This window comes from Sinohyriopsis cumingii, chromosome 8 (assembly GCF_028554795.1).
Source record: "Sinohyriopsis cumingii isolate HCF-2022 chromosome 8, ASM2855479v2, whole genome shotgun sequence".
In the NCBI taxonomy this organism is placed as follows: domain Eukaryota; kingdom Metazoa; phylum Mollusca; class Bivalvia; order Unionida; family Unionidae; genus Sinohyriopsis; species Sinohyriopsis cumingii.
Window position 1 is genome coordinate 73,506,067 of NC_142968.1, and position 26,229 is coordinate 73,532,295.

The 26,229-nt window shown below is 34.6% G+C and overlaps 1 protein-coding gene across 3 annotated transcripts; it reads left to right on the top strand.

Moving 5' to 3' along the window:
• Nucleotides 1-1,023: 1,023 nt before the first annotated feature.
• LOC149793809 (uncharacterized) lies at nucleotides 1,024-26,229 on the top strand. 3 transcript variants are annotated; one of them, XM_089967813.1, is made up of 10 exons: nucleotides 1,024-7,142; nucleotides 7,180-7,751; nucleotides 14,987-15,062; nucleotides 15,456-15,758; nucleotides 17,189-17,322; nucleotides 19,420-19,561; nucleotides 20,916-21,062; nucleotides 21,491-21,538; nucleotides 23,255-23,333; nucleotides 24,471-26,229. In XM_089967813.1, the coding sequence occupies exons 3-9, from the start codon at nucleotides 14,996-14,998 to the stop codon at nucleotides 23,329-23,331; spliced, it is 918 nt and encodes a 305-aa protein (XP_089823939.1). In that variant the 5' UTR covers nucleotides 1,024-7,142; nucleotides 7,180-7,751; nucleotides 14,987-14,995; the 3' UTR covers nucleotides 23,332-23,333; nucleotides 24,471-26,229. The 3 variants fall into 3 exon arrangements, with proteins under 3 accessions (XP_089823939.1, XP_089823938.1, XP_089823936.1); XM_089967812.1 differs by having other exon boundaries at nucleotides 7,180-7,733; XM_089967810.1 differs by lacking the exons at nucleotides 1,024-7,142; nucleotides 7,180-7,751 and adding an exon at nucleotides 7,780-8,907.

The window sequence follows — 26,229 nt, forward strand, 5'->3', positions numbered from 1 at the left end:
CTGCAGGCTAATATTTTAACGGTCTACACCCAGTGGACACGATTGCTTCCGAATTCAATGCGCTGTTCGGCAAAGTTTTTTACAAAACAAAAAGAAGTTTCACCATCAAGTACCATAAAGTGGCTCGTCGCCTGCTGATGAAACGTTCGGTTGCCAAAACATTGTCCTTTATATTTTGTTCAGAATTGTTTGACATTTCGGTGGAGACCTCAGTATGGTCAAGGGTCCACGCCTACCACCCATCACAAATAACTTGAATTCGTGCGAAGTTTTTTCTTCCCCCTATATAAATTAACTAAGGATTAAATTTGATTCTTGTGTAGTCTGATGCGGTGGTGGGACACACATCATCACACTTACTATTATTCTGTCACGACCAATGACGAAAGAGGTGTCAGCAGGTATCACGTTCTTAGCGAACTTATACATCCTCACTATTAAGTCATTAAGTCATATTTAGACAGTGTCAACATTAGTATAAAAGGAGATCTGAGACAAAATATTCCATTCTCTAAAAGGAATATCACAGTGAAACTCCAGTTTCGAAACAATTCTCTAACGACTTGTAAGTCACGTTTCCTGTGTACAGAGGAGTCGATCGACAGCGAAGACATGGTTTAGGAGATATGGTGAAATCTGCGTTTTGTTCTCTAGCCCACCGTTTTGAAACCGATGATGAAATGAGGATTGCAGCCTTGAAAGGTGTCACATTGACGCAAGGCAAAGAATTTCTCCAAAAGGTCATCATCGAGGAACAAAATCCCAAAGAAACCTTCTTGAGAGCAGGCAAAACTGTCTGGCTTCAAACTCAAAATGACATTTTGGGCCGACGAGAAACTTCTATAAATGCACTGGATCCTACCGAGTCAGGTATACCTGCTTTCCTGGCACCACAGCAAGGCAGAAAAGAATACGAAGACACCTCTCCAGAGGATTTCACCCAAAGGGTCAGAAAGACAAAGAAAAGAAGAACCGTTTGAGAATTAGACAGCTTTTTATTATGAAACAGACAAAATGATGCACCGAGAGCCTTACGAATGGTCCAAGTCAGGACTTGATATGTTTGCCATGCCACCCACTATGATGACGATAACAGAATCCCAATGGTTAGGATTTCATTCCTTCTCCTTTTTTGATGAACTTTCAAATTTATCGAATTTGAAATCAAAGGAAGCCTGAAAGTCAAAGTAATCAGAAAGGACGAACACTGCTTCGGGACCCAATGATAGAGTAGCTCTCTTCAACAATTGCATGCATTCCTTGTTCAGCAAAGTAGAAATCTACTTGTCAGCTTCAGCATGGATTCTTACCCATACCGAGCGTACTTCAAAAATCTCTTCATGTAGGGACAAGATGCAAGAACACTCATCTGTATTTTGCGTAGTATGCAAACCTGACTTAGCAGACGAGGACCAGGTTAACGACACAGTCCATACAACAGCTGACCATCCTCACAATGCTAGTTTTAACGACCGTCGAAAGAAAATCCTGCAAGGACATGGCTTAGAACTGCTGGATTGTTTGCATTTGGACATGTGGTTGCAAGGAAAGTATTTGGTGAATGGGGTGGATATCCGCATGAGACTGAATCGCAGCAGTACCGTTTACCATTTGATGGCCCATGCCAACGAGTACAAAGCTATCATCCAAGAAGCCAGACTCGTAGTTTGACGCAAACATTTAATTGTTGGTATCGTTAGCAACGAAGCCCTCAACGGGGACGTCACTGTCAATCTTTTCGAGTTTACGCACCTCAGAGTGTGCAAGATCGAAGTCAGTCGGGATTGCAAAACCTTGTGTACAAGACCCGTTGAACCTAAGTTTACCGAGAAGAATTACTTGATATCGCACTTGTCTTTGTACGAAGCCACGGGACAGTTAGGGACCAACAGCAGACACGGCATTTCGTACGAGGTTTATGCAGGAGGCAATGCGTTGTGTGCCTTTGATTTCACTTCAGACCAAGGCAACGACGAGGTACGTTTCCACCCTATAAAATCTGGTCAAGTGCATGTATGACTTCAGTTTGCAGAAGCTCTAATCGAGATGGTAAACGTCATCTTGTATGCCGAATTCGACAACACTCTAGAAGTCAACAGTTTGAGAGAGCTAATTCTAGATTATTAGAATGTATGCAATACTCTTATCCCTCTTTGAATGGTGGAATCTCCTTGGAAATGGAATGGAGGAAGGGTATCTTGGAAGCAAAACGAAAAGACAAAGACAAAGAAATCATGACCATGTCCAGATGGCCAGAACAAGAACAACATTTAGACTCCGGCTTTGCCAAACACCTTTCAGAAACAATTACAAAGTTCACCAATAAACATTGCTATGGATGTCAGAACGATCATTCCGTTCACATCCAACATGATCAATGTCTAATGATTAGTGAATATACAAAATTGGACGAATATCTGAATAACGCTTGGGTTCTCATCTCGGAAGAAGCAATTTTGCATCTGTGGTATAAAGACTTGCATGATCATTCCTCCTCTCCATAAAATACTCTAGAGATCCGTCGCATTGAATCTCTCTTGGCACAGAGTACGAAGACAAATCATATAAACGTTTACTTGACATAGATTTTGAACAAACAGTCAGGATTGAATTGATGACTTATCATTATCTGTAGAAAAAAAATGGATGCCTGGAAACATTAGTCCCTTTTGAAAAATAGTTCGTACACAGCTTTTTGGAATCCTGTCGCGTACGCTAAAGATGAATTTCCTCAACGCAAACCTAAAAACCATCAAGTTTATGTCATCAACACAGACGAAAGTCAACTCCCAAGCCACGCCGGTAAACATCGATGTCGATCTCGATGTTTTTTTCGCTTCAGGATTCCATTGTCTTGATGAACACGCTGTTGTTCATGAGCTTGAATAAATCCTTTTTGAAGGTCGTGGTGGCCAACGTGAGCTGATGTTTGTTAAGTGAATATAACTATCAATGAGGCCTGATTAAACTTGAGCGCGCTATGACCTTTGCCCGCCCTTGTTTTAGAGACTGATGGAGCAGTAAGTTGTATTTGGTCTTGTTCATGCGATTCGGATCAAGCGTTTTTACAAGTTTTCGTCTCCCAGACCGAGTTTGTTTTACTGCTCAAGCTGCTCCTGAGACAGCATCTCGTAGTTGACCAGTAGTTGTTCAGCACAGAAAAACAAATCAGCCTTCCCATCTAAATAAGTCATTGACTTCTAGGCAAAATACATAGGCTTATATCAAACCTTTGAGGAACTTAAGGCACGGAGTGATGAACAGATATGATTTTTCTTTTCTATATACGACGCTAAACTTGCAGTTTTAATAACACGGTAGTTGTGAACCACTTTCTTTCCAGATACATTCGCATTCACCTTTTTAGGGATTTGAAAGATGATCCAGTTACCAGTGACTCTTGGATGATTATCAATATCCACTTCAACGCCAGATACTCATACAAAATGCAGTTGATACGAAAACCTAGCGGTATGTTTAGAAAAGGCAGAGTCAGAATATAAGAAAGAACGAGTGCGTCAGCGTAACCGAATGCGGAACTGTCAACGGTAGATAAGTCAGGACCGTTCGTAGAAACTAAAACGGTGTTGGGGAACAGTGGTATATTTACACGTGATCCAGGTCACTAAGGTCAAAAGCCCTAGCAGAGTTGCCAACAGTAAAAGACTCGATAATATAATGAAGAACCTTCCACGCTATAAGGGATTCCGGTGCCAGCCATGCTTCAGCGTCAAAAGAATGAGAGCATGATATGTCATCATATGTTCTCTGGGTTGACCTACGTTTGGTGACTGGCCGACCACATGCCTTCACAAATAATTGTCACGGCAGCGATAATTAATGGCGCCTGAAAGACAAATACAATGTCACGTGTGCAAAACCAAGCAACCAGTTTTGAAAACAGCCATATGAGTTTTCAATGGAATTGTATTGCCCGAGATGCGACTGCACCGTATTCGGAACGCCTGGGAACTTTTTACTATTGGGTACTTCTTGAGAGATATGAGTTTTAATTGCTGTTAACAATGATGCCAGCTGGCCTAGGCCACCTATACTTCGAAGAAACAGCAAAGCACGTTACAAAACAACGTTGAAGATTTGGACACAGACCATGCTAATTAAACAATTCATCATTCTTGATAATAACAGAACGGTTGCCTTGTCCACCATCACAATGGAACAATTTCAAATTGAAAAGTTTAAATACCAACTCAAATACATCGAGCGTTTGATTTTTTCACCGAGCAGCTGCGCTGTCAACAACTGGGTAAGACGTTCGCGAAGCTGCTCGCAAGTTCATGTCCAGCGTAAATAAGACAACGGAATTTGGCGACTTGCATAGTCTTTCTAACTTTTACACACGTTCGAGGCCGAGTTGAAGAGACACGATGTAATTAATATTCATTGTCGAGGGCCTTGCATTAGTTGGCTGCGTAGCTAACAAGTACTTGTGAAATTATTTATAACAAAGGAGCTGGAGATTCACCTATGCGATAAATCATTGGACCTGCTCGTTTGCATGCCAGTCGAAGCAGTCTGGAGACATGATGAACGACGAAGTCCGCGAGGTTGCTGAAGTATGCGGCAGATATACAAGAACTGACATAAGCCTGAAACATCTCAGAAGTTGTCATTAGTGAAAAGCTCAAGAAAAGGAACATGTGGCAACTTTACCTCCTCGTACGCGAACAATTCTCAGACCACGATTGGGTGATTCATGCGATAAGGAGATGAGCAAGATCTGCCTTTTATGTCTAACGCACGACAAGGTATGATCTTACACCTAACAATTCTGCTTTTGACAATGATTGATGTTGCCACTCGTTACAAGGGGCCGATAACGTGGCCACAACGTATGTTTCTAACGGCTTCTTAGGGTTTTCACATATCTACAGTTAGAGGCTGCATATTTCGAGCTTCGGCACTGCATGTCATTACGCAGCCCTATATAAAGATATAACCCGATTCATAGGTGAAAAGAACAGATTCACATAAATTCGGCGTTGATTGAACCTGCGTCGGCAATGTGTCTTATCCATCTGGAAGAAAAGTGTATGCCTTAAAATGCTTAAATACGGTACCTACCCATGTCCAGAGTGTTTGAAAGAGAACAGCACCGCATAACCATCCGTATATGGTTTCTTGGGGCGATTTTGCTGGTTGATAAGTTCGCCATCTCAGGCCAACCATTTATATACTTTCATTAAGGTAGTGGTACTCCATACTGAAGCTTCAATCAAGTGAAGGTACATATTTTGTCTGAAGACACCGGTCTACTGTCAGAGTTCGCTGAGGTATGCCTTTGCCGTTTCATATTACGGTACTAAATTGGCCATATTCCTATATTACAATTCAGTCTTAGGCTGTCCACATTTTGCAAACGCCCATCCTGTGGTTGTGTCTGCAAATACCGACTGCAAATCAGGATAAATTGATAACAATAATAGTCTTTTGGCTTCAGATTCTCTTAAATCTGATCAGGGTGATGAAAATCAATCACTAGTTGTCTTACATAAAGAAGAACCAGACATCTACTGTTTGTTTTAGAGGGCTATTAGTTAAACTTAAGCAACACAAGAAGTAACTTGTTAGCTGTTTAAGAATGAGGTCCTTCTAAGAGAATGGAAGCCACATGAGATAACTGCTGGTGATGTGAGGTCTTTTAGCTATCATATTGTTATGTTTAAGTCATATCGAAAGGAAATTCTTAGTCTTGCCCGTGAAACACGGTTATTTGCTCATTTAGGAGTCAAAATGGCCCATCACACGATCTTAAATCAATTTTGTTGGCAACAACTTAAAAGTGATATTCCTAGGTTTTGTAGATCTTGTCATACTTGTCACAATGTAGGAAAACCCAATCCAAAGATACCTACAGCTCGTCTAATACCTATTCCTGCTACGTATTTAGTAGAATGTGGTAGATTGTATCAGTCCATATTATATTCTAGTGCCGAATCCAAATCAATTTATTTTGTATGTGTACTGATTACAGAAGTCTAAACCGTGTCCATAAGACAGCTTCATTTGTATATAGTTTCGGAAATGAACTAATGGTCCGATGGAAACAAGCAAAGAATCGAACAAATGTGTTTGAACTCTCACATAATGGATGCTAATCTGGAACGTATATCTTTAATATTTGCGATGAAGGATCAATATTAGTAGATGAAAACAGCGGGTACAATCAGCGGATTCAGTGGGCTCAGACTTTTTGTATTGCCAACAGTATACTACAAGGAGTCGGGCTACAAGTTCTCAAGAGTGAGCAACAAACCTAGGCCAAATACACAATCCGATACGCAGTGCCAAGAGTTAATTGTATGTGGATCGACCTCATAGTGCATTAATGCAAATGAAAATAACTAAACTTCATAATTCAGCCATAGACAAGCTCTTGAAAAAGATAAATTAAATCAAATAAAGTTATATCAACCTATTTGAAGAAGACAAACAGACGGGGAAATTAGTTTTCCCAAGACTATAACTTGATGCCGTGGAAGATGTTCGACAGAGATCATGCCTATCAGGTCCTTTTGCTTTAAAAGATTTTTAAATCATTGGTACTTATAATGCAAAACTGAAACATTTAATAAATGCTGATGTTTGTATCGTCTGATCCAGACAGAAAAACGGTAGTACTAACGAGGGTGAATGGCTTGTTTAAGATAAATGCTCAGTTCGCGTGTAAAATGGGCGATAAGTGGAGTGTGACAATCATTTGTTTTGTGGAAGCCACATCGGAATAAATTGATATGTCTAGTCAGGGTAATGAAATGGGAATTGTGACTCGAACAATACATTTTTATATTACGATGCTTAATTAAAGTCATTGGCACCTATATCCATCTAACACACAGTTAGGATTGGAGCTGTTCTCTTAAATGATGTGCTAGGTTGTAAGCATAGAATGGGTCAGAGGGATAGATCAATACTTGCCGATACATCTAATGGCCTCTTCAATCACTGAAGCGCAAAGTATTTGTTTAAAGCGAACCATATAAAAACTGCTCAGCGTGTATTATTTTACATTGATTCAGGTCTGTATACTATTAATTATCATAACAACCCACTGTTAGTTCAGACTATAAAGGGTATATGAATTGACCACTAAACGAGGAATTATATATTCTTGCTATAAAGTATATATATATATATATATATATATCACAAAATAAGTGATAAATTTAATGAGGTAATCAATGTCTGGATAAGTGCAGCCAACACTTTGTGACAAATGAACGGCTCATTTATACTTCGTATATTTCGTAACACACGGCTTGATAGTATCTATTTTTATATAAGGGAAATTTCTAATCAGTTACTATAAATAGTTTTATCTTGGTTCCTTTACCGAAATTAGAATTGTGATAGCCAGTAATAATAGGTATCTACCTTTTTCACTGAAGGTGGAATTATTTATTGTCACCATATAGCCTATAATTTTTCTAAAATATGCCAGTCAACCAAGTTATATATTTCATGATGGAATTCAAGTTTGAATAACTGCAGTCAATAATTTTTGATAAATGAACGGGCTAGTAATAATTCTTTGAGCGCGATATCAGCAAAAGCTTTATTATATCTATTTTTATACGCAGAAAATTACCCTAGAGGTTACTGTATATAGTTCCATCTAGGATTTTTACCCAAAACTAGTTGTACGATTTTCTTATCCCCCCCCCCCCCGTTTGAAACAGTTTTAAAGGCCGATGTACTTTGTAAGGACGTAGGTAAGAGTCGTTAAATCCGTAAGTTTATTCATCAATTTATACTTTTATATATATATATATATATATATATATATATATATATATATATATATATATATATATATATATATATATATATCTGCTAACTTCGAGGCAAATTGATCTTATATAAAACATTCAGTGTTAGTTAATTTGATAAGGGACCTAGGTCATACCGTGTGATTTAAAAAATACATAGGCCCTTTGTATTCAAATAATTTGGGGCGATAGAACGTAGAGGCTTTGCCTTAAAACATGGCTGAACTACTTCGCTTACTGAAGTATAAATGTGGCTAAATTTACGTAATTAATGCAATTAATTACACAGCTGACATGATTTTAATCAATGTCATCTCTTTCCATTGATAACATCAGAACGTTTGAAATTCAGAACTGCATTTTGAAAATGAGAAAATGAATACTAGTATTGTCTTCGTGAGCAGTTTGAGAAAGGGATTTAAAATATTGGGTGTAATTGTTCTTCTGAAGGTTTCTATTAAAGGTTTGATTTAATGGCTAAATGTCCTGTTTCCTTGACTGCATTAACACAAACTGCGAAAAATAATATTTTGCGTTTTTTTTGTGTAATATTGCCATGTTGTAACGTTTATTCAATTCACGCAAGTGAAAAGTACCAATGGAGGATCAAATGATCTTCCTTACTTAAAAAATGTACATGTTTAGGAGATGGTTCGAAGAATGATAGTGTGAGCAACATTCTTGCGAAAATATGGCTAACTGTGAATACCTAAATATTATGACTATATGTTCGTATTTACAGAATCCTAGTGAAAATCATCAGTTAGGTGAAACAATTAGCAGTGACTTAGTTTGAGCAATAATCACATCATCACTCAAGAGGATAATGTACACAAATATGATCGGACGAATATAGATTTTTTACAAAGGCGAGTTGATAAATAAATACGTACAAAGCTGGAAGGTAATACATTTAAATATGTTGCGACGAGAAGGGAACAAATTAACAATAAATAAAAAATATTTACCAATCGTGGTAAAAGAAAGGCTAGGAAAATATCCGAGTTCCAAAAAAAAAAAAAGGATGTCAACGGAGGAAATTTGAAAAGATTTTGAATGCACATGAATGATTCAGAGATTCAATAATGGATTCACCGCTATAGGAACCTTTCAAACGGTAAGAGAAAGATGAAATGGTTTACATAACATTGGACAATATATGCAACGTAACGAGCAGGGGATAAACACATACATATATGTTGTTGAAAGCAAATAAACAAATCGCGTTTATCTAACTTTTGTCAACCTCGACATTGAACCTAAATCTGGGATAATATTTGTCGAATTGTATATCAAAGTAAAAGCAAACACTTGATTGATATACCCGACAATCTGTAAACTGTACAATATCTACGTAACGTATTATCTTAAACAGAAAATTATTAAAATATTGTTAACTTGAATCATGTGTATAATATATCAGTTTAAGATTTTATAGATCTAAATTCTTTTCAATGCAATATAATAATGCGTTGCTCGTCAGTGACGTAACTACCGTGGTAGCTTGTACAGACGTGTTGGCGGGTCCTGCCCAACCAGGAAAACAAAATAAAGTTACAAGAAGCGGACGGAGGAGGGGGGGGGGGACCGTTTGCTATGGTTACCGTAGTGAGATAATTACGCCACTGTTGCTCATAAACGTAACGCAATAACAAAGCAGTGTTGTACTTATGGAACAGCCTGTGTCGCGTTTCGGGTAGACGTTGACGTGTGCTTTTGGTAATAATGATAATAATGAGGACTTTGTAAAGCGCCTAATCTTTAGAAGTTATAAGCGCTTTACAATATTAGACAACACATATAAGATTTAAAAACAATTTATAGCTTGGATGTCGTGCATTAGTTTGGTTCTATTTATCTCACGAAGGTTTCTCCTCGTAGCATATAAAGGTGGAGGGTTGGGGACTGATACGTCAAGTTGGCATATAGTGCAGAGATGATCTGATATAAGGTCATGGGATACCAGGGAGGACCATATAATGTTATCATCAGGTCTATAAAGAATCCAGTCTAAAATGTGACCATGTTTATGGGTGAGCTGATTAACTGACTGTTTGAGGTTGAAAACATTAATGGAATCAATGACTTTTGATGTATTAGGGTTGCCGGGACAGTCAAAGTGAAAGTTGAAATCTCTAACAATAATCAGGTTGCCACCTATCGAATTTCCATAGTCCAGGAGATTCGGGACTGCTCCCAAAAGAGATAGTCAGCCAGCTTGTTTTTTTTTTGCTAGGAGGAGGGTGGTATAGGCAACAAAAAAAATGGACCGACCTTTGCTCCATTGTGAGTGTGGTTTGGACAAGTTCAAACGATGTGTGGTCGAAGTTGAATGTTGTGGTGTGATTAAGACGTTTTATCATGGAGTTCTTTGTGATGACAGCAATTCCACCTCCGCGATAATTACGGGGGAACGACTTCATGGAGTACCTAGTAGGTGTTCGATCCGCACACTTGGGCTCATCGCCTGATGTTTTTAGCCATGTTACTGTCACGAAAAATAAGTCAATATTCTGGTCGTTGATAAAATTAGCTATTTCTGTGCACTTTTCCGGTGGTCCTATTGACTGGGCATTGAATAATGGAATGCGCAGAGGTATTTCTTGGATAGTTGACACAAATGTTGACGAAATTAATTGGGATTTGAATTAGGTTATCTAAAATAACGGTATAAATTTTTGTTTTAAATTGTTGAGCCGAAATAAGGGAGATAACTGGAATTTTTCTTCCTGTTCTACGCCGGCCAGCTTTGAAACAACGTTTCTTTCTTCGCTTCTGTGAATGTAGTCCCAGCTAGTTTAGTCTAAATCACAATGTAGTGTGGGGAGACAAGGAGTGATCATTTAAAGCAATTAATGAGGGTCCATCGTAGCTTAAATAGGTTGACTGGCGAATATCACGTGATGGCAGTTTGTTCAAAAAACAGTGGAGCAAGACAGCTGAGACATTGCTCTTTTCAGAAGAGTATAACTGCATCATCAATTATGATACTGAGGCGATAACGAGCATTCAATTCAAGTTATTTACTGCAGACTGACCTGATGAAGAATAGAGTCATTGGAATAATCCTGAGAGAGAGAGAGAGAGAGAGAGAGAGACAGAGAGAGAGAGAAAGAGAGAGTACCACATAAACACTTTAGATTACGATGAAACAGACCAATTGCACTTCGTTCTGGACGAATGACTCTGAACATGTATTGCTGATGCAGTACTTAAATAACATTAACAATGCTTTCTAAATATTTTATTTATTTTATATTCTTCTCTGATAGTTGTAATTTAAAAAATGTAAAATCTCAAAATCAACTGAGTCAAAGGTGAATGATCTGCTGATCAAGCAAGATGCAAATAGGCCCTACATTTCGTTGCACTTGTGATCTTTGTTTCTGTATATGTTGCTTACCAGCTTCTTTGATCGACTCAGCATAACCTCTTATCGTACTCCGAGTTCATAGCTAACATCAAGGCGACATGTATGAAATACATAATTCCAAAAAGCAGGTTAATCGTGTTATTCGTTTCATTTGTTATTAAGATTAACGGAGATTCTAGACAATGCACCTGTAACTACTCCGGGTCCAAAGGTCTAAAACGCATCATTATATCATATATAAACGATGCTCATTTAAGTTAAATGACTACAACATTTTCATAGCATTCGCAAATTTGTGGTTTTATGTATATATTGAAATAAATGAGATTGAAGAAGGTATGATGAGTAATAAAAAAACAATGAGAAACACGACGTCAAGAGCAGGTAATGTACAAAGTGATAGCACATAAGCTGTACAGTTTGTGGCTTATGGCGAAATTCTTAAAATACCGTTTGATATCCATGTTCTAACAGACCGCTATTTCCTGGTACTCTTTCCCGAAACATACATTTTAACATTAAAGAGGAGATACAGTGATAGAAAGCAGAGATGGCAGAACCTCTGCACTCCACAGAACAAGGACAACGACCTGATTAATCTTTTCATCCAGAATGATACAGTTACAGGAGATTCGTTTTCCTAATACGTTCTTAATAACATCATTAATATAATTGATTTCGTTTTGAAAACAGTTGATACGTCAGTAAATACAGCTCTGTCTAACCAGGCACATTATGCTTTCATGACTTCTTTAAAGATTGCTTTTACACTGTGCAAAATGGTAGGAGAATGTGATCTGAAAAGATGTACAATTCAGCATTAAAGGAATTTACCGGTGATTATTGAAGGTTTGGGTTTGATTCGAATTTCCGTAACCTGTATGATACAATATTTGTTTGTAGTAAAAAATGATGCCAGTGTTATCAAACAGTGTATGAAGATGCGAACTGATTACTTAATCGATATATGGGTATGCCAGCGAATTGTATAGCATCATTGCTGAATGATGTGCTCATAACTGAATTTGTATATGAATTGGTACGTATAGGCATGGCGATAAATGCTGTAATCCGCGGACCTGGTTTCAAACAGCAGCATAATACGGATTGAAAATTCTCTAACCTGTATACTAATTTTATTTTTTTGTCGTTTAATGTATATTTAATCTGCATTGTTTACTTGACCTTTGCCCTTAAGTTAGGATAGAGGCCTACCTGAATTCAATCTTGTTTTCCTTGTTAGTAAGCTATACATATATGTTGTTTACTTGGGTTTGAGTTCAGTAACAAGCCTTGATTGTGATCATAGAGGTTCTAGAAATGAGTTCGTGTACAGTTTGGAGTAATTTCAATTAAGATAAATGAGTTCTTTTAGAAATATTTACTGCGGCATAGGTTAATTTGAGGAGTATAAAAATTTGTGATCATGAAAATAGTCATTCCTCCTTTTAATGTCCGTTTTGAATAACTTACTGGTACTCTTACGTTCAGGTTTATTTGGACACATTTGCAAACTGATAAATTGATAAATTGATTGTTTTCATTTTAAGTTTCTAATTTTATTCACTATGATTAAATCAGTATAAGACACACTTGTGATTTAAACATCAAAGATTGTTTTTATAAAGAACGTAGAGCACTAAAAAACATGTTAGCCTCTTGTACACTGAATCTGAACGCTCAAGCATTCAAGAACTGTTGTATGGAAATTAGTGTGGAATATAAACTAAGCAACATGATGAACCAACAAGAGGTTATTTCAAAAATTTAATATATCTACAGTTATTATTCTGTTTTAATTAACATTAATACTGACCATACTAGTCTGTCTACTTGTCTGTATGTCTGTCTCGTGACTGAAGGTATTCGTTTGTGTATAATGTATATTATCAACAGAAAACTCTTTAAAAGAACTTATTTAAATAACACGAGTAGCCACTACACTACTAACACGACTTTATTAGCAATAAATTTGACCTCGCTTTGGATGATTTGTTGGCGGAGACAGGCAAGGCAGTATTAGACAGAGTATTCAAACATTATCGAAGATCATTCATAACTATAACAGACTTATGACCGCTCCGGTGGCCTTGTGGCTAGAGAGAACGCCTCAGATGCTGGAAGTCTCAGGTTCGAACCCCGGCAGAGTCATAATATAGACATAAGAATGGTACTAACAGCCGCCTAGTGTTAGGAACGGTCGGCCTAGTGTCAGGATAATGTGACTAGGTAGGACATGATGCTATATGTTTGCAGCATGATGACCCCAGTGCTATATAGCAGTATAAGGTGCCACAAAGCAGACATCGTTGCGATATGTCTAAAACAGTTTTAAAAATACGTTAAAAACAAATCACACACACACACACACACATTTAATAAACCTATAACATTATCTCATTCCTCAAATGTTATTTTGTGACCATGACAACATTTCTTTGTAGAAGAACTGAATAGACTCGTGTTTGCATTTGTTTTGAGCAGGAATGTATGCCGCTCCAATAATTTATTTTTCAAAACACGTATTTCAAAACTAAAATAAAAATAAATACTAACAGCGTTCTTAATTTTGTGTAGTCTTAAATTGACACCAACGTTCTCTCATAAGTATATTTTAATATTCTCTCCCCTCCTATCCTCCCTCCCGCCCCCCCCCCCTCCACATTATGCCTTAGAAGAAGAAAAAAACCAAAAATATTTTTTTTTTAAAAATCTCTGAAAACTTCAGTAAACATAAAACCATTAAAAGCACATTTTTTATGGGTGCTGATTTTTGGGTTTGCGATAAATTGTTTCATTATCGGCTTGCAGGTCCATGCGATATACCTGGAGCCATTTCAATCAAACGTTTGATGACACTCCATCCCAGCACATGTAGCTGGTTAGAACTTAGAAGTGACACCGTGTTTTTCAAAAAGTGTGTATTGGTGTTGGGTTCCCCTGTCCTCCTTTTGTGTCAAAAACAACAATGCGATAAACATTAAGCAGGAATATTTTGTTTTTCATCCATCAAATCTTTGAGTTTATTTATCCCATGAAGCATGGTTAATGTACTTTCTTCTCTGTGTCTAGTCTGACAGTGGGCCTGATTTCCATCAAGTTAGCTTCGGATTTAGGGTTGTACTATTACTCCAGTGGCTAGTTACGGCCCTGGAATAATTTCCTTCCCTTCTCCTGTCAGGGTTATTTTTTAAAAATCAAACGTGTTACCGTCGGTTCATATAATAACAGTTTGTCTTAGGTCTTGACTAAATTCATCTTTCAGAGAATCTGCGTTTAATGGAGTTATACCCCTTTATTGTCAAACGTACCCGTTTCGTTTCTTTACAGTAACTCTCTTAATTAACATTTGAACTTAAGCTTGATATAGTGATGTGTCAAACAAAACGGCCTAAAATAATTTACTTCCTATGTACTGCACCCATTTTAGTGCTGAACTCACGTATTATTGTAGCTGAATACATGATTTACGTATAGGATTTCATTTAAATGTAGAAACATGAAGGTAATATATAATGAACATAATTAGCTTATTTAAGCCTTTAACAAACTATGGGGAATACACAAGTGTGCTATATCAAGATCGAATGAAAATATACAAAGCTGCATCATATATGACTGCAATGAGTTTGGGAATCCTCAATTCAATTAGAAAGAAAAAGTTTGCCAAACAGTTTGTTTTCGACCTAATTCAGTTTGTCTCATGTAGTCTATTTCCAAATGAAGGCAAGGTAGTTAGCATACGTTTATAGAGACACGTCTGCTCGGAAAGGGATGTTAGTTCATACATGTTCGCATGCATACTATTTTTCCTACATTTCAGATCAAAAAGATGACATATTTATCAAGCATGTTTATCTATTCAATAGTACTGTTGATATTGGAAGCAACATCTGTCTGTAAGTATTTTCAGAGTATTTTTTCTCGACACACGCACAGACACACAGACACAGACACACACACACACACACACACACACACATATATATATATATATATATATATATATATATATATATATATATATATATATATATGATTTGTAAATCTTGAAGCAATAAGCTCTAACATGCTTTTTACATTAAATATTGCTTACATATTTAAAATCATTATCATGTGGTTTACTCTTTTGAATATAGTTACTGTTAATACTGCTACTACTACTACTACTACTAGTACTACTAATGCTACTACTAATAAGTATTATTATTATTATTATTATTATTATTATTATTATTATTTGGTCGTTTTGGTGATGATGATCTGGCGGTTTGCTTTATCATTCTTTACAGCGACAGAAGAAACTTCCAAATATGTGTGCAGTGGGGAATCTATTCAGCTGTTTGAAAAGATAGTCATCGATAGTATTAACATGGTTGCGTCCCTTTCCATAAGAGCCTCGCAAACCCAGCTTATTGCCATGTGGACTTTACAGAACGCTACCATAGCTGACGGATATTCGAAGAAGGTGTTTCGCGACCAATACGGCGATATTTGGATTCGCAACGTTTCCTCATCAGACGAAGTACTCTATACCCTTATGTACCAAATAGGAATTACTTTTGTTACATTGGAGGTACACTTAAATGTACTTAGTGAGTATATGAATTTATATTTTTTTCTTTTCGTCAAATAGTTCCTGTTGTTGTAACTATTCAAAGTAGAATCAATTATTAAATGTTAAGCCAGATGATGAAAATTATTCAAGTCCATTGCTACATTCAGAAAATGAAAGCAGAAGATAATTATTAATTTTCTTTCATTCTTCCTGTCTCACATTCCAGTCTCCTACTGTACCGAACAGGCTATGTCCTGAATCATATAGGTACAACCTATACATTTTCTAAAAGAATCTTCAATGAATGATACATCTTCGGATAATATTGATCATTTGTCCTGACAGAATGAGTTTTGCATAAACGTTCATAATGTTTTATTGACACCGTTTCTCGATTTCAGCAAACGCGTCCTAAGAGATTACTACAAAATACATATACACTACATATCTCTACTACAAGCCTATAGATGTATGGGCTATAACACATTGAGGCACATATTGCTTTTCAGTTACAGACTGTTGCAAGCAAGGCAAAGCTCGTGTCCTTTTGAAGCAAGCTATGGCACCTTATATTTACTCTGGGATTTTCTCAAAATAATGTCCATATATTCCATAAAGTTATGATAGAAATATAATTGCTTTAATTTTGTTGATTTTATGCCTATTAATAGTGTGCTTATGATTTTAAAAAAAAATTCAATTCTTTAGACAGAATACACTCCTAATACAGAAGGAATATTGTTTAGAAAACTGTAGGGGTTGATTTCAGTGTCTTTTTCTTTAGCATAATTTGTGTACGCAACTTATTTACATACCAGCAGCAAACACAACAATAAATCAGAATGGCCTGTCATTATGACCTCCTAGCAGAATATTCATAATAGGCCTATTCCGCTCCTAAAATTGATTTGCAATGCATGCATCATAAATACACGTCACATCAGTATTAGCTTCCTAGAAAAATACAGTGCATAAACGCCCCATTACTTGTTTACCGTTCCGATCAAACATCAATAGCTATCACAAGGAGAGGTCTTTTGTCAATCTACATAGGAAATTAATAAATTAAGCGGTAAGTTTTTAATGAATATTCATTCGCTACTTTCTCTCAAATGTCTACTTGTATTTTACGTTTAATAAAATTTAAATATCATAGCATTTTTAAATGTGATTGAATGTTACTAATGAAATGATCTATATGCATCATGGTTTGTGTTTCATATGAAATAAATCGTAATAACCCATCACCAGACTAATGAACAACAATAATATCGAGTAAAAGAAGGAGCGGGTTTCTAGTCCAAATTTATAGTTGCTAGTAGCTATACTAGGCACTCTTCTGAACGTCAGCTTATAAATATTGGAAATGTGTGAAACGTACATCACTATATAAATATGTAATATTGTATTGAATATAGCAATAGCAAAATTATTTTGACGAATAGAACTACTTTTTATTTATCTCAGCTGCACCGACTATGACTTGCAAACCGAAGATAAAACAAGTCGATGACATATTGTCTGCTTCTCTGGAAGTTTCCAATTGTGGGAAACATTTTGCGTCCGCATACTGGTTGGACTATCCTGGTATTCACTACGAAGTAAGTATATTACGTTTTCATCCACCAGATTCTGTTTCGTAAACACTCAAGAGTATTGTGTACATTTTGTAATTACTTTACAACTCTCTGAAATATTTCAAGTATATGAACACTATACATTCAAAAGGTGGTCACCACGGCATGGTTACTTGCTAATACTGTTTTTAATTTTTTAAATTATGTTTCCTTTGGTATGCCTCTAGTTTCGAACTCGCGACCTCTTGTTTGGCAGCTGTTTGTCATAAAATAAAGTTTCAACATAAAATTAGAATAACCAAAAAATAGAAGACAAAAAATGGGATATGGGAATTTAAAAGAAAGTTTCAACATAAAAAGTATTAAAAATGCGATGCCGCAAGTTTCGAACTCAAGACTTCTTTGCATGTTGAGTGTCATAATAGAACGTTCAACATAAACGTTTCAAAAAGTTTCAATTTGAAAATAATAAAGTAAGGAAAAATGGGATCCCGCGAGTTTCGACATCGCAACCTGTTCTTTGGTATCATTTGATCATAAAAGAAAGTTTCAAAAAGTTGAATAAAACATAAACAGGATGAGAGTTTAAAATAAAGATTGAACATAAAACTACAAAAATTTATTAAAACTATTTGAATGTCTCGACTTTTGAACTCGCTACCTCTTGCTTTTCAAGCGTTACTCGCAGAAAGAAAGACAACTGAATGTGTTTATCTATAAGATGTCAATAGTTATGAATAATCTACGATATTACAATGATCTCGGGCGCCATATTGCAAATACATTTTACTGTGAGGCGAGCAAAGAACGTCCAGGACACACACACACACACACACCTTAATTATGTATGAAGTTGAAACGGAACTAACATTACATAATTACATAGCCGTAATCTTCCTTATAGGTGAAGAATAAATAATATAATTACATGTAAATGTGATCTCTTCTGTGGAACGCTTAAAAGTGTGCAAGTTGATTTACTTAGACAGAGTTCTTCTATACATTATCAGAGAATCGAAGATTTCTTCACATGGATATTTCTAACCAACACTTTCTGGCATGAATCTGTTTCTATGTTCTGCATAAAGAGAGCATTGTAAAACAAAGTGATGTTCATCTTCCGTTTGGCTAACATCACATGACATACATATACTTTGATTTTGGGTGATGTCATTGTGCCGTCCTTTCTCTATAGAAAAATTATGAGATGACGAACGGAGTCTGCTGAATGCATTTTGTAGAAGTCTAGATAATGTAATGGTGATATAAAACTGAACGGAAATAGCATCATCCATTCTATTATGTGATTTATGTACAACTGAATTCCAATCTTGAATTAAATTGTTTTATATCTTATGTAATATTGTACAAAAATACATTTCAACTCCTAAATCCTGTGGGTACCTACTATAGCAAAATCCATATCTCAATATTATGTTGTTATCTTTCTGAACTCATGTAACTTTTCCTGACTCTTCATTTTCATTTAGCATAATATAGCATTATCTTGGATATCGATTATCGCCCATTCTAATCAACTTATTAGGACGGACTTTTTTCATAAAAGTAATACGAGTTACATTTTCTCTAAATTGTTTCTATTACAAAATATTAAGATTAAATCATTTTTTGTTGGTATTACAATTATTTACTATTTAATAAAGATTGCGCACTTATGGGCGAAAAAGGCAAAACCCTCTTGTACATACATTGCCCTTGTATCATACATAATTCAGTAAACAACTACACTCAGTAAGTTGTGAGATAGTCGAACTAGACAAATTCCAAAGATTCCTTCTAGAAGGATAAATGAGCTGATCTGGCAAAATTGTCTACCTAATGACGTACATAGACCCAGACGGTTATTACAGGAATGATCATATTATCAAATAGTTTGAAAGCGACTCTCGCAAAAAATGTGCATAACATGCTTTGGATAATACTCAGTGTACTGCATGTAGAGTCCTTGCTTTATTTTCGACCAAATAAAGTTAAGAATGAAAAATACTGTTTTGGATTTGTATACTCGTATAATACCACTTATGGTTTCTCATAAATCTACCATTATGAATCAGTATTGTTGTAATGAGTTAAAATAATACAATTCTATTTTTCTTACAGGGTAAAGACTTGGTCAAATTATCTCCAAAGAATAAAGCTGGCACGTATTATGCCTGTATTGAGGGTCCTGCCTTAAGATGTGCAAAAACTTCAAAGTTTTCAGATTACTGTTCAGCTTTTACAATAGAGGACACCCATGCCAGTAAGCCATTTTATCTATCATATTTATGTTGGCTTTCTTGCGTTATAATGTATATTACATATGTATAAACGGAATTTAAATTCTGGCCGATTTACAGAAGTCTGAAGCTTGCATGGCCTTATAACTATATTAGTATATGGAAGGAAACAGGTTCTGTTGTATATCAGACTGTTCACGCCTATAAAGGTAAATACTTCTCAAGATATTATTAATCATATTAAACAGTGTTAATCTGATATTAAGGCATTCAGAAAAAAAATGGATTGACATCCTCTGAAACGACTTGATTAATTCTAATCACATATAATGGATACTATTATTATTTCAAACATTATAAAACTTATAAACGATTGTTCCAGCTGGTAATTGAAAGAGCGCATGCAGTCGTGATTTGAATTTTTGAAGCAGACTGATATAAAATAGATTTCGTTTCATAAATGAACGTGCCTTATAAAACATTTCATTTAAATACCAGACTATATCAGATATAAATAACTAAATGACAAAATAAAAACAGCGATAACAACTACAGGAATCACTGTGTATAAACGGAACTTACGTTATCAATATAATATTAAGAATATCATGACTTCAGTATGATTTTAGGACTTCGTCTGCCATATACATATCCATAAGAAAAGAAACAAGAAACGATATCACAAGAGAGAGAGAGAGAGAGAGAGAGAGAGAGAGAACTATTCTACTAAACATCGGTTATGGTCTATAAAGGATTTTCAAACGCTAATAGGTTCAAGGAAACCAAAGTTCCTATATATGGTAAATTAAGCCAATCTCTATTTTCTTTAATTTTAAAAAAGCTTTTTGGCAAATCAAGGTAGCATTCCGCCATCAGCAAACGTCTAGACTTTCGGTAAAGTTATACATCTGATGAATGTCGGATACGTCTAATTGATAGCACTTGGGTTCACACTGGTGATACAGAGTCGGTAATAAGGAGTGATCTATTTAAATACTTGATATTTGAATACTTTAAGAAAATAAAAAAGTGCAGGTATATTAAAACAAAGATTATACACTTGGCAACTTTATATGCGCAATGATCTTTTCTTCGTTTTATAAGTTTGGAAAGCAAACGAATATATAAAATCAAGCAAAGAAAGTAATCAATAATATCTCTTAAAACATCTGTTGTAGTATTTTTTTTTTAAAGTTTCGACTTGTAAAGATTGTAATGTTGGAACACAAATCTGGAACAAGCTGAATGGTTAAAAAAACGTGGCCCTAAGATAAATCAGGGGGAATTTCGCGTTTATTCAACACCAAACAATTAGTTAATCACTCGATTAATAAATTCCTCAGTTACCACTTATCATGGAGTATCATTTGCTTTCAGTTAGCAGAGAATCTCGTACAGAATGCAGTATTTCAACATATTCTTTGGTGATGCCGGCTATTATTTTGGCAGTGTTGTTATTTGTCGTACTGTTATTATTTATGCACAGACGGACTGGTAATATCACTCTTTGCCGGAGACCAAAAAGTGAGTTTATTTTAAGTTTAAGCTAATGATATTAATGTATTGTTTTCTTCATGGTATTAAAAAAATAACCGGACGAAGAAAAATGTTGTTTTAATAAGCGAACTATTTAATAAAGCTAAGAAAACAAATACATATATATTTCAAGACTACAATGTACTACATAAATATATTAAATGTATAATATAATAAAAGAAAGTAGAATTTTTATATGGCTTAAATAATCCAAGTGACATTTTCGTGTAATAATCTAAAGCAGATGAAATATATGAAACCTTGTATCGTTTTATCTCCATTTATTGTCTTTTTTATCATACTTTGCCTCTTGTAGCGAAGTATAATTATAAATTACATATTATTGTATTGTGCAATAAGTGTACAATGTTCATATGTTTATTACCTTCATGTAATTAAGTTTTTCCTTCCGGCAGAGTCTAAAGATGTGAAAAAGGGTGACTGTAATTCAACCTTATTATCAGGTAAATGTTATTTTGGATGCCCTATAGACTCCGTGTCTCTGTAGCGGTGAAATATAATTCCGCACAATTTGGATCATAACCAGAATTAAGAGTGTATTTGACTGATGCACCAATATTTGCTACATAGATGGTATCGATGAAATGCTTAGGTCAAGCGATGAAAAATTTACCTCGTGTCAATTAGCTGGTCAAGTGTCAACTCATATTGCTATATCCAAGTTTCAAGCAATTGCGTTGGTTTCGAAAATACAACAGTTATTTTGATTTAAGAAGAACTATCTCCATAATTATTGATTGGCCGTTAACTGTCGATTACATTTAATCACGTGCATATAACACATATTACACAAAGGTGGATGATGACCATAACCAATATGAAGGAAAAAAGCTTTCATGTTACAATAGACTACACATTGCTAGCAGTTTCCTTACACATTGTAATGGAGTTGAATTTTCCGAACTTAATATAATTAAATTTGAGGGTTGATAATTGTTAAAAAGTTTGTCATATTTTGAAAGCAGAGGCATCTTGCTTAAAAATCTGTATTATAGAATGATATATGTACATAAACTTAATATCCACCTTTGTCATTAGCAATTTGTATTCATTTTTACTATGTATTTTATATTGAATTAATTATTTTATTTAGAAATTCTTAGACGCATGCAGAGATTTTAAAATTTTGTAAAACGTTTTTGTATGGCTTTTACTAGCGTAGTCTCTCTCTCTCTCATATACCTGTATATTCTAATGAGAGAGAGAGAGAGAGAGAGAGAGAGAGAGAGAGAAGTAAACAACGTAGCGATGTTTTGCTGTTTTACAACTGCGATGAAAGATAATGATGCTCAATTAAGACTACACTCAGATACAACATATATATTTCATGTTTCAGTACAAATTCGTTAAATACATGACTTGGGATGACATCATACATATAATAAATTCACAGAACAAGCCTAGAAAATGTTTATCCCATTTTGTTGTCAAACAATCCAATGCGTGGAAATTATTAATTTGTACAAGACAATGAATGACGAAAGTAAAAGCCATTCATCTGTAGTTTAAAATTTCTCCTATATAACGTGGAAATAACGTCGATATTATTATCGATTGACCGTTAAATTTCGGATGAAATAATTCACGAAGATAGATGCATATCACTGAACGAAAACAACGTAACTGCAACTATGAAAGGATCACAGGATCGGAAATGGACTTTAAATATGTCTGTTAAATCAACTGTTTTCAACGTTTGCTTTTGCCAGAACACACACATCAGCATAGATAATTTGATTATCTGAAAACCTTAGTTTGAAACCTAACTGATCGTACTAAATACAGATTTTATTTTTGTGAAAACGTCATTCTTCCATACGAAATTCAGAGGATTATGAAAGTATCAAACTGAAACTTTAAATTCATGTATTTAAATATTATAATATAAAATGCGTATGAGAATGATGACACAGCGAAGAAAATCAGTGAAAAATCCATATTTACTCTTATTTTAGCATTGATACTTAATCCTTGTACAATATTTTGTGTAGTGTTTTTGTCGGTAAATTGAAGCTGATTTAACTTATTTTGTATCCAAATAGACTGCATGGTCAGGAAATAAGTATTTTCTTGTTTTGCAGAGTAGGGAGGACTATGCTTAAAAGACATAATTAATGACGTTAAATGTTGTAAAATATTACATCTTTTCCTTCCAACAGATGAAACAGTGAATCACAATGGCATTGCTACTCATGATATACAGGACTCGTATTCGCGAATCGTTATTGAAAATTAATGGTAAATACTAATTTTACTTTCGGTATCGTTACAGTTATTATATCATTTTCTTACTCATCATATCTTTACACTGATGAGTTGAAATGCTATTTTTTAAAATATATTTTAATGTTCCTTCATATATGTTACTAAATTATTATAATGCCATTGCATATTATTTGGTCCGTTTATCTCTATTTTTTATAATTGTAAATCCTACAATCATTATATACATCTTTTTTCATCGAAGTGTCAAAGGATTTAATGCTCGGATACATCAGGAAATATCTTTTGTTTGGATTGAATAAATTCCAAGTCTCAGAATACCAGTTTCAATGTAATTATGTATTGGGATTATACATTATGTTTAGTGACTTAAAGTAACATCTTTGCCCTGAAAGGAAAATACGATAATAAGACAAACAGAGTCAATCATTTACTTGTATATAACAAATTGTCAGCAAATTGGATGTTACGGCATATTTGATTAGTTGGTGTTTTATTATCCAACTTAACACATTGCTATGCTAAGTACGTCATCAATTATATGGATAGGGAGAGCATCTGTCAGGTCGTTTACATACTTTGCATTTTGTCTGTTTCTGATTCATTTTATGTATTAAAAATGTTTAGAAAGGAATGTGACTCGTAAAATTTTAATTTAAAATGAGCACTATCCTAAAGAAAATCGGCCTTACGCCAATGGAACAAGATTAGGTCTATCATAAACATGTTCTCAAAAGTTGACATTCTAACTTTCGTTGTTTTGAGCCATATCGATTTTGAAATTATATATCTTGCACAATTTTCGTTAAATAAATGTGCATGATATATTACTATTGGACAGAATAATTTTGCTTGATTCATGTTTTAAATAAGACAAGATCATAAGGAATCTCGATAAGGTCAATACTGCACGAAAATCCCGCATCACAGAGTTAATATCTAAAGTGTTTTCATTAGTTCAATTCGCTTGTGATAAATGTAAACGGCTTGTATATTTCTGACCTAAAGGATTGTAATTATTATAAATGATCTGAATCATATGTTTTTTTTACAGACAGATGAGTGTCATTATTCTTCCTAAATGGCCTGAACCAGCCATACCTAGAGGCGTGAAGCTGGCCTAATAAATCTCGTCATAATTTTCTTTTTCAGATATGAATCATAGGTGTTTTTCGGTGTGAGCTGCCAGATGTTTATTTGAAGCATATCATCTACCCGAAGGAAGGTTAAATATGTGCTCGAAATATAACATTTCAATGAATAAGGGGCAACTTGTCAAGCACGTTAATTGTATACCATTCATAATCGTTTAACTGAAGTTGCGTTCAAAAGTTACGTAAAACCCTATCATTTGTTGAACATCCATGCAAGTTTTCTAACACTTTTAAGCTATAAAAAATAAGGGTCTTTTAGTCTCCTGCTCAAGTGCAATTAAAGTGACCATCATGTCTAAAACATGACTGTATTGTCTGCTTGATTTTAAATACAAGTATTGTTATAAGAATATCAAGTAATTATATATTTCTACGAAATCACAAAAATTATGTTTTTAAAGATTAAGAATGATTTATTATTATCTTTTTTTTGGGGGGAGGGGCACGTAAGACTAAAATTGCTAAGGTAATAAAAGTTTACAAAGGTATCAGCATCTATATTTTATGTATTCTTTAGAGTATCAGCCAATTAACATCTTGTCGGTAAATAACGCTTTTGTAGTATCAAGTATAAGGGGTTTATTTTCCTCCAGCAAATTACATTGTATGTAAATTCGTATTGGAGTACCTTACCACAGAATAATAATAAAAAATACTAAGATAAACAGACTTAGAAATGAATTACAACATCCCTTAAGGGAGCAAAAATTCACGAGCAAAGAAAAGAAATTGCTACATTATTGATTCCATGCAAGTGCCTGTCTCATATCAATAATAACAACCGTTTTCTCCTAAAATTAGTAATGCAATTCAATTCTAACAACTATTCATAACAATCGAACAACGTATTCCATGATGTATTCCATTTTAGGATTCCTCATAATTATTTCCATTAGGTTCGGTGGTGTTGTGATTCATTTCTTTATCATTTCATTATCTGTATCTGTTTAGATTTGTTTAAAATTAGTCTCACCCCAGTTTTCTACTTATGGATCTTCTAATTTGTTACCAATAAGCGTTGAACCCATCCTAGAACACACCAGAAATAAGCCACATAAATGCTGTATGGGTTATCACGGGTTTAATGAAACTATCATTTGTATTATACATATTTTTCGTTATATTGCATTTGCATGCATCATATGTTTTGTGTGTGCATGTATGTTGTTTCAACCTTTTACATTCTAGTGATATTTTCATTTTGTTAATGTGAAATTACTGTGCACAGGTGAACAATACAAGTGTAAAAATGTACACATGTGATATAAAGATTTTTTAAAAATAAAATATATATAAATATGTTTGCTCATGTTTTTGGGTGGCTCTACACGGATTCATTTTTGTTATATTTTAAAGAAGAGATTTTTTCCTGCAAATTTAATTTATTCCAAACTAAAAGACAATAGCATTGCTTTTGTGCAAGAACATTACGAAAATGCAATTAAAAGGATATGTCAGTAATATGTAATGCAAAACGTGGATATGTTTCCTTACTGACCAACTATATATATATATATATATATATATATATATATATATATATATATATATATATATATATATATATATATATATATATATATATATATATGTGTGTGTGTGTGTGTGTGTGTGTGTGTGTGTGTTTTGCCAATATCGCGGCATTGAGTATTGACTTTGCAAGTGCATATTGAGTTTATCTGTGATCAGTATCAGTATATATTTGTTTTTTTAAATAAATTTATCATGTCAGACGAATAAAGATATATACAATTAAA

What these genes read in the sequence shown, in the direction of transcription:
- LOC149793809 (XM_089967810.1), top strand. Translation starts at nt 8,857, where the DNA reads ATGATTCAGAGATTCAATAATGGATTCACCGCTATAGGAACCTTTCAA. An exon ending in CTATAGGAACCTTTCAAACG is followed by an intron (nt 8,908 to 14,986) that starts GTAAGAGAAAGA and finishes CCTACATTTCAG; the next exon opens with ATCAAAAAGATGACATATTT. An exon ending in TCTTTGCCGGAGACCAAAAA is followed by an intron (nt 21,063 to 21,490) that starts GTGAGTTTATTT and finishes TCCTTCCGGCAG; the next exon opens with AGTCTAAAGATGTGAAAAAG.